Source organism: Amblyomma americanum, chromosome 9, assembly GCF_052857255.1.
Source record: "Amblyomma americanum isolate KBUSLIRL-KWMA chromosome 9, ASM5285725v1, whole genome shotgun sequence".
In the NCBI taxonomy this organism is placed as follows: Eukaryota; Metazoa; Arthropoda; class Arachnida; order Ixodida; family Ixodidae; genus Amblyomma; species Amblyomma americanum.
This window is the reverse complement of record NC_135505.1, coordinates 128,707,188-128,724,091: the sequence shown is the minus strand read 5'-3', so window position 1 is coordinate 128,724,091 and position 16,904 is coordinate 128,707,188. Positions and strand designations below refer to the sequence as shown.

Here is a 16,904-nt window from a genome sequence, read left to right as displayed (position 1 = left end):
TGTTCATGTTCATTCCCATTTCAATGACCTGCGGTCATCAGTACAGGGCATCAAAGATAAGCTTTGCAGATTTCTTGAAACAAAGCACTGAGACCTACGTCCAATCTCCCTCTGCATATACGTTATACATCCAGTGGGGTATAAAGTTAGGTAACGGTTAACCCCGACAGGCGCTTCATTAACTGAAATCGTATAATGAACTTTTGAATGACTGATAGCAGCAGCCATATTTTAATTGGATACTTAGGGGTGGTCGTACTTGGACACAATTTCATTCGATGCGATTCTCCTGTCACGCGTCTGTTCCGAGATATTCGAGTCCAAAATTTTCACCCCAGTTTACGTAATTTCGTATGCAAGGCGGTGACTATCGACGCAGAACTCCTCCCAACTAGACGCGGTGCTTCGTCTGCGAAAGGCTTAGAGTGACTAGTGAGGATCATAGCTGTTTCCCTTTCACTTTCGGCTGTCGAAACGGAAGAACCGGCCAACGCAACAGCTACATCACACTAGGTAGGAATTCCGCTTCCTCTTTCACTGCCTTGCATGAGTAAATAAAAGAAATCAGTGCAAAAAATAACAGAAAACAGTGCAAAGCTTGGAGATAAACATGTCGGAAGAAGCAGAGTCTGGAAGGTTTCTGACATCCGAAAAAAAAGCCAGAAATGCGAGCGCCTCTATGATTTCCAATATAAACATTCACGCTAACCGCTGCGGCTCAAAATAATTAGGATATTTTAACTAATGAGGTACCTTATATTGGCGATTCGCATCTCACTTTGTGTCCTTCAGGCTGCGTAGCTTAGGTGCAAAGGTGCAGTTCATGTACTATTTTGTGCTAAATTTAAGAAATTTTTAAAGCTGAATTTTGATCACGCTGTGTAGTGAACATGCTAAACCAATATGGTTGTTTTCTGTGAACATAATAACGATGCAAATAAAGGTATCAAACAACATTTTGTACCCTACTGCAGGGAGGTCCCCGATCATTAACTTCTTTTGAATAATGTAAAGCTTTTTGTGGAAACCAAGACGAGCTGAAAACAGAAGTAATTCAGGCTTGCAACCTATTATCCAGTGAAGGCAAGTGTGTTAATGCTTCGCGAGTTATTTTACCCACACAAGAAAATCATGAAAACTGTGGAGAATCAATATGCAGGCGGTTATAAAACTGACTGAAACTGCGTAATTGATCGTCCAGAAGAGTGTTTGTTTTCTGTGCATTCTTACCACTTTATTTTACAAAATTTTAACAATAAAGGATGTTACTTCCCTGACAAAACAACTGGTGCCTCAATGCGGCAGAGAACACATAACTTTCAATTCGCTTCGAACTTTTTTTTTCCATTATTGCTGCGACCAAATCCTGTTTATCCAATTTTCAGTCCGAATCATGAGGACTACTAATTAAGGTTAGGGCTCCGGTTTTGTAAAGTTTGTCTTTGTACAGTTACTGAAAGTTTATACATCATCTAACGATGAAAATAAAGCTCTGTAACGGGCGCTTCAGAAAAAACCACCACTAATTTTTAAACCTCGTTTTTTTTAGTTGTGACGGCGGCATCTGTGGCACACTGTCTGCATCGTCGGACCTCAAAACACAGGCGTGTAATGTTAGCTAGTTAGCTACTCACCTAATTTCTGATACTTAACTTCAAAACTATTGCAGCCAAGCACTGGGTGGCAATTCGACTTATGAAGCTGCTCGTTAGGAACAGCCATATATGTGATTAGAATTTCGAAAATGCGATTACCCTCAGCGCTGTGGCTCGAAGAAGTTTACTATTTCGAATAGTTACTTGCACGGGGGGGGTACACTGGCCTGCATACGTTTTTTAACAGCATATATTTTGGCAGGATTTAGCGCAATTTCTTTCGCCACAACGACACGAATAATCGTGTTTTCCAAATTCTTAAAAGAATTAACGCTATTACTAACAATACGCTAAAAGTCTCTATTTGAAACAAGTGCTTAACTGTGATAGTTAGAAAGTTAATTACAAGAAATTAAAAATCACTTCAGTTTATTCGCATTTTTTTCTATGTTTGCAAACGCAAGGTAGTATTCCATTGTATAGTAGCCGTCTGCATAGGAGCCGTCTGTGTAACTAAAAAACCTCATTTTTAAAGATTAAATAGTGGCAGAGTTCCTGAAATGCCTTGTATATGGTATCACAGAAACTGGTGCTCACTTGTACACGTATATGAAGTTCTCTGACAGCATCCCTTGTTTTCTCAATCCAGTCACGGTTGTCTTCCAGCGTGTCCTCCCTACATGAAAAAAACATTTATCTGTCATCCAGAGTTTACTGAAAAACCGGCTAGCAATTGGCACCTATAACTATTGAGTCTAACTACAAAAGTTGTAATTAGTTCCAGTCTGAGTACAACGAGTCCACCGTATGGCAACACATGACTAATCTAGAGGACATTGAGCGACTCGAAATAATTCGAAGACTTCTCTGTGCAAGCTTTCACGTACTGTGCTGAATATTCACCGTAATTCCAATCTTCAGTCTAACAAATCAATCTATCACGCGAAATCGCAACATAGCACGTTGCTTAGGAAAATTTGTTGGCTGATTTTCTACCTGAAAGGAACCTAGCAGTTCCTAAAATACAAGAGGTTTACTTAATTAAGCCCTAATTCAAATATGGAATCAATGCTACGTGAAAAAAACACATTCTTCTAAAACCACAGCTGCACGAATTCTTTTCTTGCAAGCATTGCCTAGATATCAAAAATACATTGTGTTTCTGTGTGCAGTTGTCTACAAAACTTGATCCAGAATTCAATACTCTGAGCCCCTACACTCCCATAATAGCCGACCAGCTTTAACGACAGAGGCTGCCATTGGGCTGTTGGATGATCCCGTTTAAGAAGCGTACGCAATTGTGCAGGAAAAGATTGTTCAGTTGTGGTGGCTATTTCATGGGTTAATCTAATCAAGCGAAGCCAGAGAGAGGGATCTAATAAAAAAAGCGGAAGTTAAAATTTTTCACTCATAAATTCTCGAAGCAAGCTACAATTTGAGCACGCACTAACTTTTATGTTGAGAGCACCACTGGTTATATCAAGCGGCAGTGTGTCGAACTGAAATAATCCAACAGACTGCTATTGGCTTAAGCATATAAGCTATATCTTAGCTTTAAACGTAATTTACAGAAAAACATTACCTATTTTAACCATTGTCTCTTTGTACCACTTAATAACGGTCATTCCGAACGTAATACCCCGTAGATTGTTTTATTGACCAGTACCTTCTCCTATGGACGTAACCGATGTTGAGTGGAAGTACCTTCAGGCTAATATCCTGTTAAATTTGTTCTTTTCCAGCAGTCAGCTGCACAGCAGCAGTATACCAAAGTAGCGTCTGACACAGAGACAAAAGGAATCCGATATTGATTGCCAACTGGTAAGCACATTGCATTTATTTCTCGTCCACTAACATTGCCTTACGATCTGTAGAGACGATATAAAGGACGTGAGTACCTTAAAATTGTAGGCAGTGCATTTTTGATGTCGTTAAGAGGATAAGCACGATATGCCACGCTCCCGGTGTCCCGGTTTAGATACCATCTATCTCAAGGAACCGAGGCTCGATGAGCGCATCCATGGTAATTAGAGGCTTATAACAAAAAATCTGTCTGGATAGCTTATTCTTCTAAAAGATTTATGGTAAGCTGGATAAAAGGTAGCTTCAAGGCCGAATTTTCACAGTTGGGGCAAATAAAAAAGACAAAATTGCTTCGGCGACTCTTGTTACCCCAACCTGTTTGCTATTTTCGTGAGAATTAAGAGCATTTGAAGATTTAGCTGGACTGCTCAATCTAATTCACTCCGGAGTGCGGATTTGGCTCCTTTTTTAGCCCGTCAAAGATAGACTGCCTGGACATTTTGCAGAATCGGATCGCAGCAATTAGAAAAAAACGAGCATTAGCCGATTTATATTTTTGTGCACACACCGAATTGCCTTTTGTTCATCATTGGTCAAAATACATAACCCACAAAGGTCACCATAGTGAAAAACTTCTGAGCATGGCTGAAACATTGGTTTACGTTATGGTCCCATTTTTGTCGCTGTCTCGCTTGGTGTTTTCCCTTTTTAGAGTGAATTAGGCGAACAGGAGAAATTGCAGATTCCACAGCGCTGATTGTTCTGATGAGCCTAACATCTGCACACAATTACTTTGCTTCAAGGACATGCGCTCACCGATGTTCGTTTGGGCTAGGCGTTCTATTTGTAATTTCCCTTTGCTGCACAGTTGTGGCACTTTGCATGTACTTTTCTGGCTCCTTAACTGCGTCACTACTATTGCTGCATGAATGTCGGTCCCCGCTGTTGAGCTCAGGCACCTGCAAAACAAGAACAGAGTTTAGTATGCATGTTCCACCAAGGAACGCTGGTTAAGAGGCTCACATGCCTCCCTTATGCTGATTTTAAATAGTAACGGTACTGCTTACACTGGAAGTATTCCTTTTAGCGCAACTGTAGCAGCTAAGCAACAATTACTTAGCTCTAAAGCAGCGCCAACATTGGCGTCACTACCACAACCTAATATGAAAATGGCTTTCAACGCGACGAACGGTGGTGATCACCTTGGTTTGACAACTTTCGTTTTTTTCTACCACCCGCCGCGGTGGCTCAGTGGTTAGGGCGCTCGGCTACTAATCCGGAATACCCGGGTTTGAACCCGACCGCGGCGACTGCGTTTTTATGGAGGCGAAACGCTAAGGCGCCCGTGTGCTGTGCGATGTCAGTGCACGTTAAAGATCCCCAGGTGGTCGAAATTATTCCGGAGCCCGCCACTACGGCACCTCTTTCTTCCCTTCTTCTTTTACTCCCTCCTATATCCCTTCCCTTACGGCGCGGTTCAGGTGTCCGCTGATATGAGACAGATACTGCGCCATTTCCTTTCCACCAAGACCAATTATTATTATTATTTTTCTACCACCGCACACACAAAAAGCGTACGCCGTCAATGAGAAAAATGTTTTTGTGCGGGCGCGAGTGCCCCATAACATTGATAATATTATGCTTATGCCGCCAAAAACGACTGCAAAATAATTTTCCTCACTCTCTGCCGTTCATTAAAAAAGGTTCATTTGAATGTGAAATAAAATTGGTAGGGCCACTGAGTGCGATAAGAAAATTTCGAACACCCGAAGTTGCCGTAATCACAAAAAGGCCGCAGGTACGTGTAAGGCAAACAGGTACGTGTGAATCCCACTGAATTCGTCTGGACAAATATGCATCGGGATGGGCTGTAGGGAATAGACGTATTTTTGGAATGCGGTCGGGATTTCTAACAGGATTTCTAACAGATATTTTGATTCAGTTGCTTCAAATAGCCTCAGATAATGTTTGAGGCCACCGTAGAAGCAAATCAGTTTGCTTTTTGATTCATTTGCTGTACGGTTGGATTCCCACAGAACACAGTGGGCGAGGTGGCGCTCAAAGGAGCAAAAAAAGTGCAGAGTAGAAGATTTATTGAAGGATGATGAAAGCGTTAAACGTAGAGCGCTGGGCTAGTTGGTTCTGCGTGTAAATATGAGACATCATTCTAGCGTACAGACATACACTGACAAAGAGAGTAGACACCACGGACGCTTGACTTCAACTATGAAAGAAGGCTAATAAATGACTTAAAAGTCTTATCTCCTATTTTTATGTAGTCTGTAGTGCCAACATTATTTTTCCCGTTTTTTTTACGCAATGAACTTCATTTGCACAAGTGAGAAAAACTTCACGATTATAAGGAACGAGCACAGCATCAACAGCACACAATTATAAATCACTCCTGCTCGATTTGAAAAGCAGTACGTGAATTGAATAGCATGGAAAGTTCATTATTTCCTTCGCGAAACGACCCCACTGCCATTAATTCACTGTAGTATTATATGCGAAGCAGCTGCAATGTCAAAAAGGTTTTGCACGCGCTATGAACACTTTCTACGAAGGTCTCCACAGCGTATTGTGGCCACTCCACTCAGTATCATAACTATGCTCTCTATTGACAGTCTCACTGAGGGACTGCCTATCGGAAATGCGTTTATTCTGCAGGGATGGCACGTTATTCTTTAATTTGCTTATCTCTTCCGCAGACCGCAAGGAAAAGCATTATGCGCAAAATGAAATATCCTGATGTCTGTCGCGGCCAGTGCTTGTCGGCTCTCTGACAAAGAATACGACGTAAATCCGCCGGAAAGAAATTGTTACCCGCCGCGGTGTCTCAGTGGTAAGGGCGCTCGGCTACTGATCCGGAGTTCCCGAGTTCGAACCCGACCGCGGCGGCTGCGATTTTATGGAGGCAAAACGCTGAGGCGCCCGTGTGCTGTGCGATGTCAGTGCACGTTAAAGATCCCCAGGTAGTCGAAATTATTCCGGAGCCCTCCACTACGGCACCTCTTTCTTCCTTTCTTCTTTCACTCCCTCCTTTATCCCTTCCCTAACGGCGCAGTTCAGGTGTCCAACGATATATGAGACAGATACTGCGCCATTTTCTTTCCCCAAAAAACAATTACGTATTAATATTATTATTTAGCTGAAAGATTAGTACTGGGTTCAATCTTTGAAGAATTGGCATGTAAATATATCGAAGTCGCCAATTGACAGCCTGAAAGCCGCAAAGCAGAAAGCACGCGGCATGAGGTAAACGCCCCTTCATTATGTCTCCAGAAGTATGCAATGAAAGGACCATTTTTATACTAGAAAAATCTAGCGCCCTGTCAGGATTTTCTCTTCATTACAGCCAGCCGGTTTTATAGGCCTCTCAAAAGTAGTTGTACACTGTCACACCAAAATTTCTTCTGGAAGCTTTGTTCACATCATTTTTTACACCAGAGAAAAACACAACATTTGTCGAAAGTTTGTTGCCCAAGCAGCTTGCTTGTGAGGCACGCGGTGTGGCCCCTTATGTATACCCAGGGCTGTAAAACGGAGGCTAATTAACAGCGTTGATGTTAAACTCATCACAGCGCCACGAGGTAATTAAATAAAACGACACGTGTAATGTTAAGATATAGGAGAGCCATAATGATGGGTCAGTGAATGAAAGCGAGTTAATGATATTGTCTCTGAAATAAACTTAATGGGAAGTCCGAAAACGAGATAAGTGATAGAAGCTTAATTAAACGCAGTGAATTCCAAGAAAGGGCAAACGTAGCTGAGGGCATCAGATGTTGTGGTCGGCGGATCAGTTGAAGTTTCAGGGGTTTATATGGCCGCAGCTGATGCGGGTCAGGGTTAATTGGAGATATACGCTACAGATCTTTTTCCTGCAGTGGACACAGTTTGGTTTACGATAATACTGATGATGATGACAATGTTCGCCTATTACGTGGCAACAAAACAGTGGTCCGCGCATGGTGTCCTGCAATAGGGTAATCAAGGCATAATATAGGGTAGACCGCAATTTTTTTTTATTCTCCGAGCTGTTGAAGCCGTGTCTGCCGGCTGATGCTTATTAGTGGTGTTTTTTTCAAAATCAACGTTCGCACGTACGCCGCAGAACGCCGGTAGAAGCGTATAGGAGGCACATTATGACGGGGAGCAGAAAAGAGGGGGCGCCACGTATGAACACGGTGAACGCCTCTAGACCAAGGTGAAACGAACGGGGCGTTGACGCGAACACTCCACTTTGCTACGCATATCATCTCCGCTTTTCAAAATTTTCGTTCCGCGTCGTCGTATCATTTTGGTGTAAAAAATTAAAAATAAAACGGGCTTTTAGAACGCCGAAAGCAATTTTGACTTGGGGCGTCCGTATCTGACGCAGTATCGAAAGATTTCGTGTCCACGTCGCGTCGATTTGATCCAGTTCGCAAGACACTAACGCAGTGCCAACACCTCGCTGTCCTAACTTCTTGAGTCTCGTGGCCTTTGCAAGACGCCGCAAGCCACTCAAGGTATGGAAAGGACTTTTCTGTTTCTAAAAGCAGTTAACCAGTCCGAGCCTAGAGCCCGTGCGAACTACTAACACACGGGCGCTCGAGCTACAAGCGGCCAATAAATTATGGCAAGATCCCAAAGTATAGACTGGTCAAACAAAATCTTGCCATAGAAGGCGCCAGGATACTCGAGTACTGCCCCGCTACGATTGAGCCAGGAATTAAAGATGCCTAAATCAAATATGCGATCTCTGCAAAAACACGGGTCCCAGAATCGTTGATTATAGAAGCTCGAGGCGAATCCAACTGGCGCGCATAATCTGCAATACCATGGATGTGTAATCACCATATTTTTTTTATTTTTTTACGTGTCCTAAATATTACATCTCATTTAGCGCGCGCATCAGAGCTTGGCCCTTAGTGAAACCTTCTCTCTTTCCGGTTCTAGCCTTATATCGTAAATTTAGGGCCCAAATAAAAATAATATCAGCTCTGAATATTTTTATTTGGTTTTTAACTGTCCATACCTTGTCAGTGCTTGTGACCGCAGGCGCCCGCTTCTCTTCCGACGGCAGCTGATTAAAGTTTCGGCACTTGTCGAAACGCTAAAGAAAAGATTGGTTACGGTTTGGTTATAAACTTCCAATATTCTTAAGATACATTGATAGATATCTCACCATTTGCCGCTTAGTTCGCCCGTCGTCATCATTGCCATTTTTTTTCAAAAGTTCGGGATGCTTCTTTCGGATATGATTCTGAAATTTTAATTATTACGCATTATTAAATTTTATCCACATCCATACCAAGTGGTAAAGTATGTAAATAAAGAGAAGGAACATTGGGCAACAATAGAGAAAGGGCTGTTGAGCCTTGCAAAGGAAGGAAAATGAGCTGGTAATTTCGAAACAATGACGCCTGTAAGGCGTTCCAAGATCGTCAGCATATAAGGTTAATTTTACCAGTTTCCTCTGTTGAGAGCTTAACATCTGGTCTCCAACGTTATCTGTAAAGAAAATTAATTTCTACCAAAACCCTTAATCAAAATGTCTTAACAACACTGTACATAGGTCGTGACGTAATAAAATATTTTTGTTCAAAACATGCAGAATGTTTTTAGAGTTTTGCTTGCTGTGTGGTTTCAACACATTTTAATGAACTCTGGGGGTCTTAAACAATCCGGCGCCCTCCAGCACTGACTGTCTTATAGTCCATGTTTCGCCTTGAGGCGTTCAGAATTCTCAATTACTTTCTGTAAGTATACAAAGCGAATCCTCCCCCAAGTCCCAAGTTTGTACACATTAGAACCGTGGAGAACCATTAATGCGGTAAATGCATGCTTAGACGAAGTGAAGAAAGCGCCCACATTTTCTTGTCAATTATATTTAGTATTTCTTTAGGTGTTCTTGCAGGAAAGCTACGACTACAGCTGAAAATTAAGCATTTTGTGCAAAATATGCAAAAAGCAGTCTCTCCTATATACGTATTCTAAACCGCGCAAAACTTGCACCATTAGAAAGCCTAACAGTTGACAACACAATAAATATCAATGGTCCGGTTATAAGGCAGAACAAACAATTACACATTAAAATCCAAACGCAAGCAAAATCTGGCACTGGAAACAAAACTAATATCGTATTAAAAAGTTGCAACAAAGAGGGCGAGACTCTTTTTTTTCCTTATCATCACGCAACTCTGTGAGCTTGGAGCACTGACGGCTGTTATTAGGGGAAAAAGCAGTGAAAACACAAAAAAAATACAGATTACTTACCATAATGCTTGTGTACTCTTCAGAAGAACCGCACTTCGGGCATTCGAGTACTACTTTTTCTAGACTGGAATGATGCTGTTGCTTCCATCTTACTGCCTATAAAAAGAACAACACTATTCCGCCAAATGAACGCAAGGACACAACAAGAAGATAAAAATTCCATTGATAAATAACTAGAGATAATCTGGGTTTGGTTACATGCAGATAAAGATATGTTATGACTGCGTTCTTTTCCAGTTGTCTATTGCTGCCTGGCAGTTTTGCCAGCATCTTCAAAGTGATAGACGGCGTTCAGTTCTCAAAAGTTTCTCTGATGAATAGGCTTTGTAGTGATCCTTTGACAAAATAAAGATACAGCCACGGCGGCAATTCTATTCTTGTAGCACACAGACCCAGCAATTCTGGACAGAACCATTTTTCAGCAGGAAACAGTTTATGGACACAATTTTTTCATATAATTTTAACATTTCGGTACATTTATATATAACGGCCTACCACCCGACAGCAGTCTGTTTTTGTTTGCTATTAGAGGTATTGCTATCGTCAAAAGCATTCCCTGTGGGTTTTCAATGTCACTCCTAATTTCTCGATGCGATCGATGCAAACGTGTTAAAAGAAAGATTTTGCTACACATCAGTAGTATAAACCACTACTTTGCAGTAATATTTCCAGAAGAGTATCTTACAATTTTTCAATATTCCAAAATTTTAGTGCGAGAATGTTGGACATAGATTTAAAATACAGAACTAAATTTTGTACCTGCAACTTCAGAATGCCGAAGCTATGTGATGTCTGTTTTAAAAGGCAACTATGGTATTGCGCAAGAGATGCAACGAATGAAGCTAGAACACACAATGCTGTTAGAGGCTCCTTTAGGGCTCGCAACACCTACGGCTACCGTCAACTAACCCAAATTTACGTTATTCTGTTTCAGCGTAGTATCACCGTGTTGTTTCTGTAGCCCGGAAGAATTCGCTCAATGCGTTATCAGCTGCACAGAAGTGTTAATTCACCAAAATACATGATAGCTCTCGTTACCAGGAATGGCAGTAGTGCACGCAGATACGGTACAGGGTGTACGGTAGATGGAGGTTACTAGGATTTTGAAAGTGGGATATTTCATGCATGAGCACGGCATAAGCATAGTAAAAGGAAAACTGCTCCTTCGTACGCAGGAATTCAGCGGATGATCTTCAGTATTTTAAGAACACGTCTTGTGTATATAAATTAAATTATCTCCGTGAGAGTCATGTAAGTGTTGTAGCAGCTGTGGCAACAAAAACTCGTGCACCCTCTCGATTGTTATATCTCCACAACTTTGCATGCAGAACGTAGGATGCTTCCTATATTTTAGTGGCGTCGTTACACTGTTTATATGCTGTGGAATTCGGCGCTCACACTTCCACACTGGACTCTGTTTTCTTCAGTAAAATTGAGCGAGGATATCTTGTTCACAAGTTCTGCGAATACAATAGTTTGAAGATGACTAAGCTGATGAACCATACCGCTATAAAACCAAGCACGAACCAACTTTTACAACTACTAGGTAGAGCTACCGCTGCACTTTTGGCCTGCGGTGCGGCACTGTGCGGATATTTGAGTGCATAAAAGATACCATTTTCCTCCGCATGCGCGATAATAGATGGAGTGCATCTTTCTTAAGCAGCATTTACACAAAATCTACACTTGCCTGTTGCCCATCGCCTTCGGTAACAGATTAAGCTGGCTACATAAAAACCTTGATCGCGAGTGAACAGCACCCAAGGTGAGAAAATAAGAACCACCCCCTCCAACAAAGTCTTATACCCTTTCATTACCTATCCGAAGGCCTGGCCTTCCGTTCTGAATTCATTACTTCACTGATGAAATTTTGTCAGATATTTATGTGTCTGAAAAAACAAGTCAACATGCCCGTAGGTCGTACCAACATCTCACTAACGTATTTTCATCCCAATCAAGGCCTCTATTGAGTGGGTCAATCTCAAACCTTTTCGTGGTGTATTGAGCCTATTCTCTTCTGAGACAAGACAGGATGGTAAACAAAGCGTTAAAGAGTATTCTCTAGGTGTGGGTGTGGTGCCCATGAACAAGATAATAGTGGAAGAAATATACATCACCTGTTCTCGCATAGTCCGCCGGTTATCTTGCTGACAGGTGTATGCCGTGCACAAATTTTCATAACATTCATCACACAAGAAGTGTCTGCAAATTAGTTTCAGCGCTGTTTGCGTGCGGAACTTGCAGTTTTCGCATTGGACGAGCCTGTGTGCACTGCCTGATGTCACCTCACACAAGATTTGTCTCCCTGAAGGCGCTGTCACTTTTATATAAGGCCTGAACGCAAAGACAAAAGTACAGAATCATGTCAGAATACTAACAGTCATGTACTACTTTATATGTACTCCTTACACATGCGGTAAATACATGTCCAGAATGAGCGCGATAGGAAGGAAACGCTGCAGAAAATCAGTTCAACAAGTAAAAAAATAAGGACCTGCTGGAGAAAATCACCTGCTGTAGGAAGTAGTGTGGTGTGTCAGGGTCAATGTGTCGGAGGAAGACAGTAGCATCAGTTAAGCTGAATCAACAAAATTAAAATGCGCGAATGTTTTCTTGAAAACGCAACAGTTAGCATGCTCATCATACATATCCTTGTGACATAAGCAAATTTGAGAATATGGCAGATGCAACTCAAGGAGAACAAATAAAATGCACGAGTTGAAATAATCCAGAAATAAAATATCTTTCTTATTTAGCAAGACGAGCATGGTTTAGTTTGACGTTTTGAACAAGAATACCGCTAGAACCATTGTATTACTCTGGGTGTGTTGCGAGAAAAATATTCCATTTAAAGAGTGCCATTTAAAGAGCTGCTAAAGTCTGATAAGAATGAGAGTGTTAGGCAGGAAACAGTACATAAAATTAGTTAGGTAGAAGAAACAATGATCTCTTGTAGGAAATCACCGCTGAAGCAGATAGTGTGGTGTGTCAGTGTTGGAGGAAAAGACACAAGCATCTGCTAAGCTTGATCAAAAAATAAAGTACAAATGCTTACTTGAAAAAGCAATCGTTCGCATGACCATTCTACTAATCCTTCAGAAATAAGCAAATTTGAGACTATGAGAGTTGAAGCTTAAAAAAAAAACAGAAAAATGCTGAGTCGCAAAAATGATCCAGAAATGAAATTTATCTCCTCAGGAAGTATGGTTTCCAGGTTGAAGTTTTGATGAATGAACACCCCAAGAACTGTGCTTTTACTCCGAATGTGTTTATAAGAAAATATTCCATTTAAAGATCACCATTCATTCGCTGTTCTGCATTGGTTTTGAATGTAACCGACTAACCATCATTACGTTCTAAACCTAAAAACAAATGGCGCATACACAGGGTGATGCCACTGCAACTGAAGAAAGTGATAAAATTGTATGCCCTATGCACAAGGCGTAGGATAAACAGCTAGATGACCCAGGATTTTTCTGGATCAATCTTTACCGTGCACCGAAATTAAATATTCAAATATTTTTTTTAAATTTAACTACATCTAAATGCCTAAGGCTGTGGTTGTAATTCAACCTTCGACCTCTGACATACCAGTTAATCGCCCCAGCAGCTTACAAACCGCGCCGCGTGAGTACATGTAAGACACGAAAAGTTCATTAACTTCAGCGCCAACCAACCATCAACAATCGGACATAGGCCTCACAATTCGCAAAGGTCACCTGGTGTTCATCTCAAGGGCAAGAATATGGTAATAATGCATAAAAAATTATTACACCCGGCTTCGTTCATTTTTTTAGAGTCGTTAGAAGTGAACTAGAAAATATATCCAGCGTGATATACAACTCACCGTCCCATGGTAAATTCGCCAAAAAATTCTCCTAAACTTTCTTAACCGTGGTAAGCAGTTTTTGGCACTGACCCAATAAATTTTCCTATCAAGCTATCACGTTTTCTGTTTATTGCGTTTTTCTGACCAGTGAATACATAAAAGCAGCGTAAGAATATAGGTGCATCATGCGGTCTTTTCAGAGAATCCTTCGCACTGCGTACTTCGAGTGTCTGGGCACACCTATAGAAATCACTGATCAAACAAATGCTAGCAGTCAACAAAAGTAAAATGATAAAAGCATTGTGTAACTAACGACATAGAAAGAAAAAAATTTGCACTTTATCACTGTTCAAAGAAAATTTAGAAAAACTTAGAGGGAGCTGTGGGAATCTTTCCTTAAATGTTACTGATAATGGAGGATTCAGGAGGTATTGAGAAAACTTGATTAATAACTACAATTTCCAAGGATTCCTGCGAAATCCGCTCTGCGCCTAAGCTGCGTCGTGTGACAGGTTGTGGAGCAATTAATTTTCATTCCATTCCACTATGCGCGCATCCCCTGCCGCTGCTCTTGAGAGAAAATCCAGATCTATGGCATGTGACCGACATATGTAGCGCCAATCCTCTTCTTCTTCCATACATAAAAATGAGCTAAACTCAATGGCTGCATGGGCAAAGACTCGGTTCAGTACACCGAACAAACTGAGAAGCAGTTCCACTGTATCCCCCAACTGTTTATACGAAGTTTGTTCTTTCACAATTGCTTCAAAAATAGTTATTCACATGAGCCAGCTGGAATTTAAACCGACTCTGCGATCATGCTTTTCACGTCATATGCCCCATATCGCTGCTACTGCTTATTTTTCGAACGCCATTTTCAGGGAGGAGTCGGTTGCTGCCTTATAATCAAATTTTGCGCAAGGTGCTCCGCATTACATGAATACTGACATATTTTTAAAGCTTTGTGTTCCCTTTGAGAATTGAGAAGAAGCTCGCTTTCATTTTTAATGAACATATCTTATTTGTTAATTTAGATATTTACGTGAAGCAAGGCCAATTCCTCCCCAAATGGAAGTCTTTTGAGACAGCTCGGCAGCTTTCGTAGTTATCCGTATCTCTACAATCTGTAGTTTATAACGAATGATGACTTTCTTCGCAGCGTTAGAAAGCATTTGACTACTCCAGGAGCTTTGAAACTGAAAATAGAAGCATTTATCAAAACATTCTGAATACCTTAATTCTTAATTGCAAGCATGCGAAGCTCATCATGTTGGGCCACCGCCATGTTTTTTTGTACAGCGTAAACAAAGCACCTGCAAATATAGAAGCACTAGGGCACTGAATATTAACTGCCATGCTTCTGGAAACAGTTAAGAAGACAGGGACGGAGGCTGAAGGGACCCACACGGTGCTGCTTTGTGTCCCTTCTGTCTGCGTCCGTGTCTTTTGAGTTGTTTTAGGAAGCATGAACTACCAACTAGCCCGCACGTCGACCCTTATCAACTGTCAGTTTTTTGGCAAAAATTCAGGATTACTGGCCTGCAACTGCATGAAAGGAAAAAAAAAGCAAGGCGAGTATGCACACATATGCGCTACAGTGTGAAATACGCCAGCTTAGACAGCCTTAAAACATTTGGATGTACACATGTAGAAATACAGGGTTTATATAGCTTTAGTGAAAACTTCATAATATAAGCCAATACAATGTACACATTTTTGTATTTTTTTTCTTTCTATGTCGTTAGTTACCCAATGCTTTTATCATTTTACTTTTGTTGACTGCTAGCATTTGTTTGATCAGTGATTTCTGTAGGTGTGCTCAGACACTCGAAGTACGCAGTGCGAAGGATTCTCACATGAAGGATGTACACATGTATAAATACAGGGTTTATATAGCTTTAGTGAAAACTTCAGAATATAAGCCAATACAATGTTAGGAAATATGCACTACAGAACGATACACACTTGGGTAAACATATGAAGCAAGCTTCATCAGGGATGAGAGATGGTTAAAAACACATCCTGGGCTGGAATTATATTACGTCGCTATTTTTCATCGTCTAAGAGATGATATCTCCGCCTCATTTTAATATATATTTGAACATAACCATACATGCATACTTTTCAGCCACCGCGTAGTCGATGCTGCGACTTTTCTCTATAAAAAAAAATAATAATAATTGGTTTTGGGGGAACGGAAATGACGCAGTATCTGTCTCATATTTCGTTGGACACCTGAACCGCGCCGTAAGGGAAGGGATAAAGGAGGGAGGCAGTTTTCGCTTTTACGGACAGTGTTTTCACGAAAAGTAGCCACCTACTGCATTTCACAATTTTTTAATTCAGGATAAATGAACTTGTGCATTCACCTGATTGACATGTCTGCTTGTTTTTTTTTTTTTACAAGAAAAAGACGCAGCAATTCTAGCGTGGTAGCTAAATGTTGAGACTAGTCTTACAGTGAGGTATCGTTTCATGCTTTTATCACCATGAACTCTCCAGTTAGATGAAGAGAGTTAATTTCCATGCCTGTTAGAACAGGGAAATACAGGCCTAATGTGATCACCGTGAAGGAAAAATAAGGGGCCGCGAGCACGTTGCGCTGACATAAGCCAAAACTACAGCAATGTATGAGATGGCTAGCGTAGTTTGCGAAGTCACGGTGAAGTTTACGCCAACACTCCGGTTTTATATGTCAGAACAATAAACCTGCTTTCATAAGGCATCAAGAGGTGTTACTGTTTAATGTATTCCAATTGTATATAAGCCTTCTCAAAAGACGACATATAGTACAAAATATATTTTGCGGACTTAAACACATACTAAACTTATAATGACTTCAGCTAAACTATCGATTCCGCAGTACATGGCGCTGCGTGGAATTCACTGTATTCTCTTTTCGGTTACGTCGCTAATTTAACATGCTCTCTGTCCGCGCTGCACTACACTGGCAGCCTTAGAGAACGGAGTGAACAGGTTTCATGAAACCAGGCGAGTACGCCGCCTTCCGCATCACCGCTAAACAACGTGAAGAAAGCAATGAATCAAGTGCCGGTCGGTTCCTACCTCACATTCATGCTTGAACACCCTCAATAGAACAGGCGAACACGTGCGTAGAGGATTGGCGTGCAAAAGGTATTCTTGTCCACTGAGTCCAGAGTCCATGAGATTGCAACCGTGGAGCTCTTTTTTTTTCGTAGCTTACATGCCTGCGCTTGACTTCCCATTCGATAAGCAGTGAGTCACATCCAGTGGTTGAATGTCGTTGTTGCCAGCTGTCCTTTCATCGCTTTCTGTCGGCGGAAGCTCCATTCCATCGAAGAGGTGTACGAATATGCGTAATTAAAGCAAATTTATTGCAGTCACATTTAAATGACAGTAAATTGTGAGGAAATTGCGTAACGCTCTCCCTAGCA

At 41.3% G+C, this 16,904-nt stretch overlaps 1 protein-coding gene and 1 long non-coding RNA gene across 4 annotated transcripts in view; one reads left to right on the top strand and one right to left on the bottom strand.

Moving 5' to 3' along the window:
* The window catches only part of LOC144104323 (uncharacterized), a 27,311-nt gene extending 23,905 nt beyond the window's left edge, over window positions 1-3,406 (top strand). Inside the window, exon 3 of the long non-coding RNA XR_013308500.1 lies at window positions 3,338-3,406. This is a non-coding gene — a long non-coding RNA (uncharacterized LOC144104323). The remainder of the gene's footprint in view (window positions 1-3,337) is intronic.
* Window positions 1-16,904, bottom strand: part of LOC144104321 (uncharacterized) — a 19,650-nt gene extending 2,746 nt beyond the window's left edge. The window contains exons 1-7 of one of the 3 annotated variants that reach the window (XM_077637246.1): window positions 16,555-16,900; window positions 11,777-11,993; window positions 9,660-9,755; window positions 8,569-8,646; window positions 8,419-8,496; window positions 4,215-4,357; window positions 2,193-2,271 (exon numbers count right to left, since the gene is read on the bottom strand). In XM_077637246.1, the coding sequence (XP_077493372.1) occupies window positions 2,193-2,271; window positions 4,215-4,357; window positions 8,419-8,496; window positions 8,569-8,646; window positions 9,660-9,755; window positions 11,777-11,993; window positions 16,555-16,565 (702 nt within the window). In that variant the 5' untranslated portion in view covers window positions 16,566-16,900. Of the gene's footprint in view, window positions 1-2,192; window positions 2,272-4,214; window positions 4,358-8,418; window positions 8,497-8,568; window positions 8,647-9,659; window positions 9,756-11,776; window positions 11,994-16,554 lie in introns of all 3 variants that reach the window. The other 2 variants (XM_077637248.1, XM_077637247.1) reach the window with 2 other exon arrangements.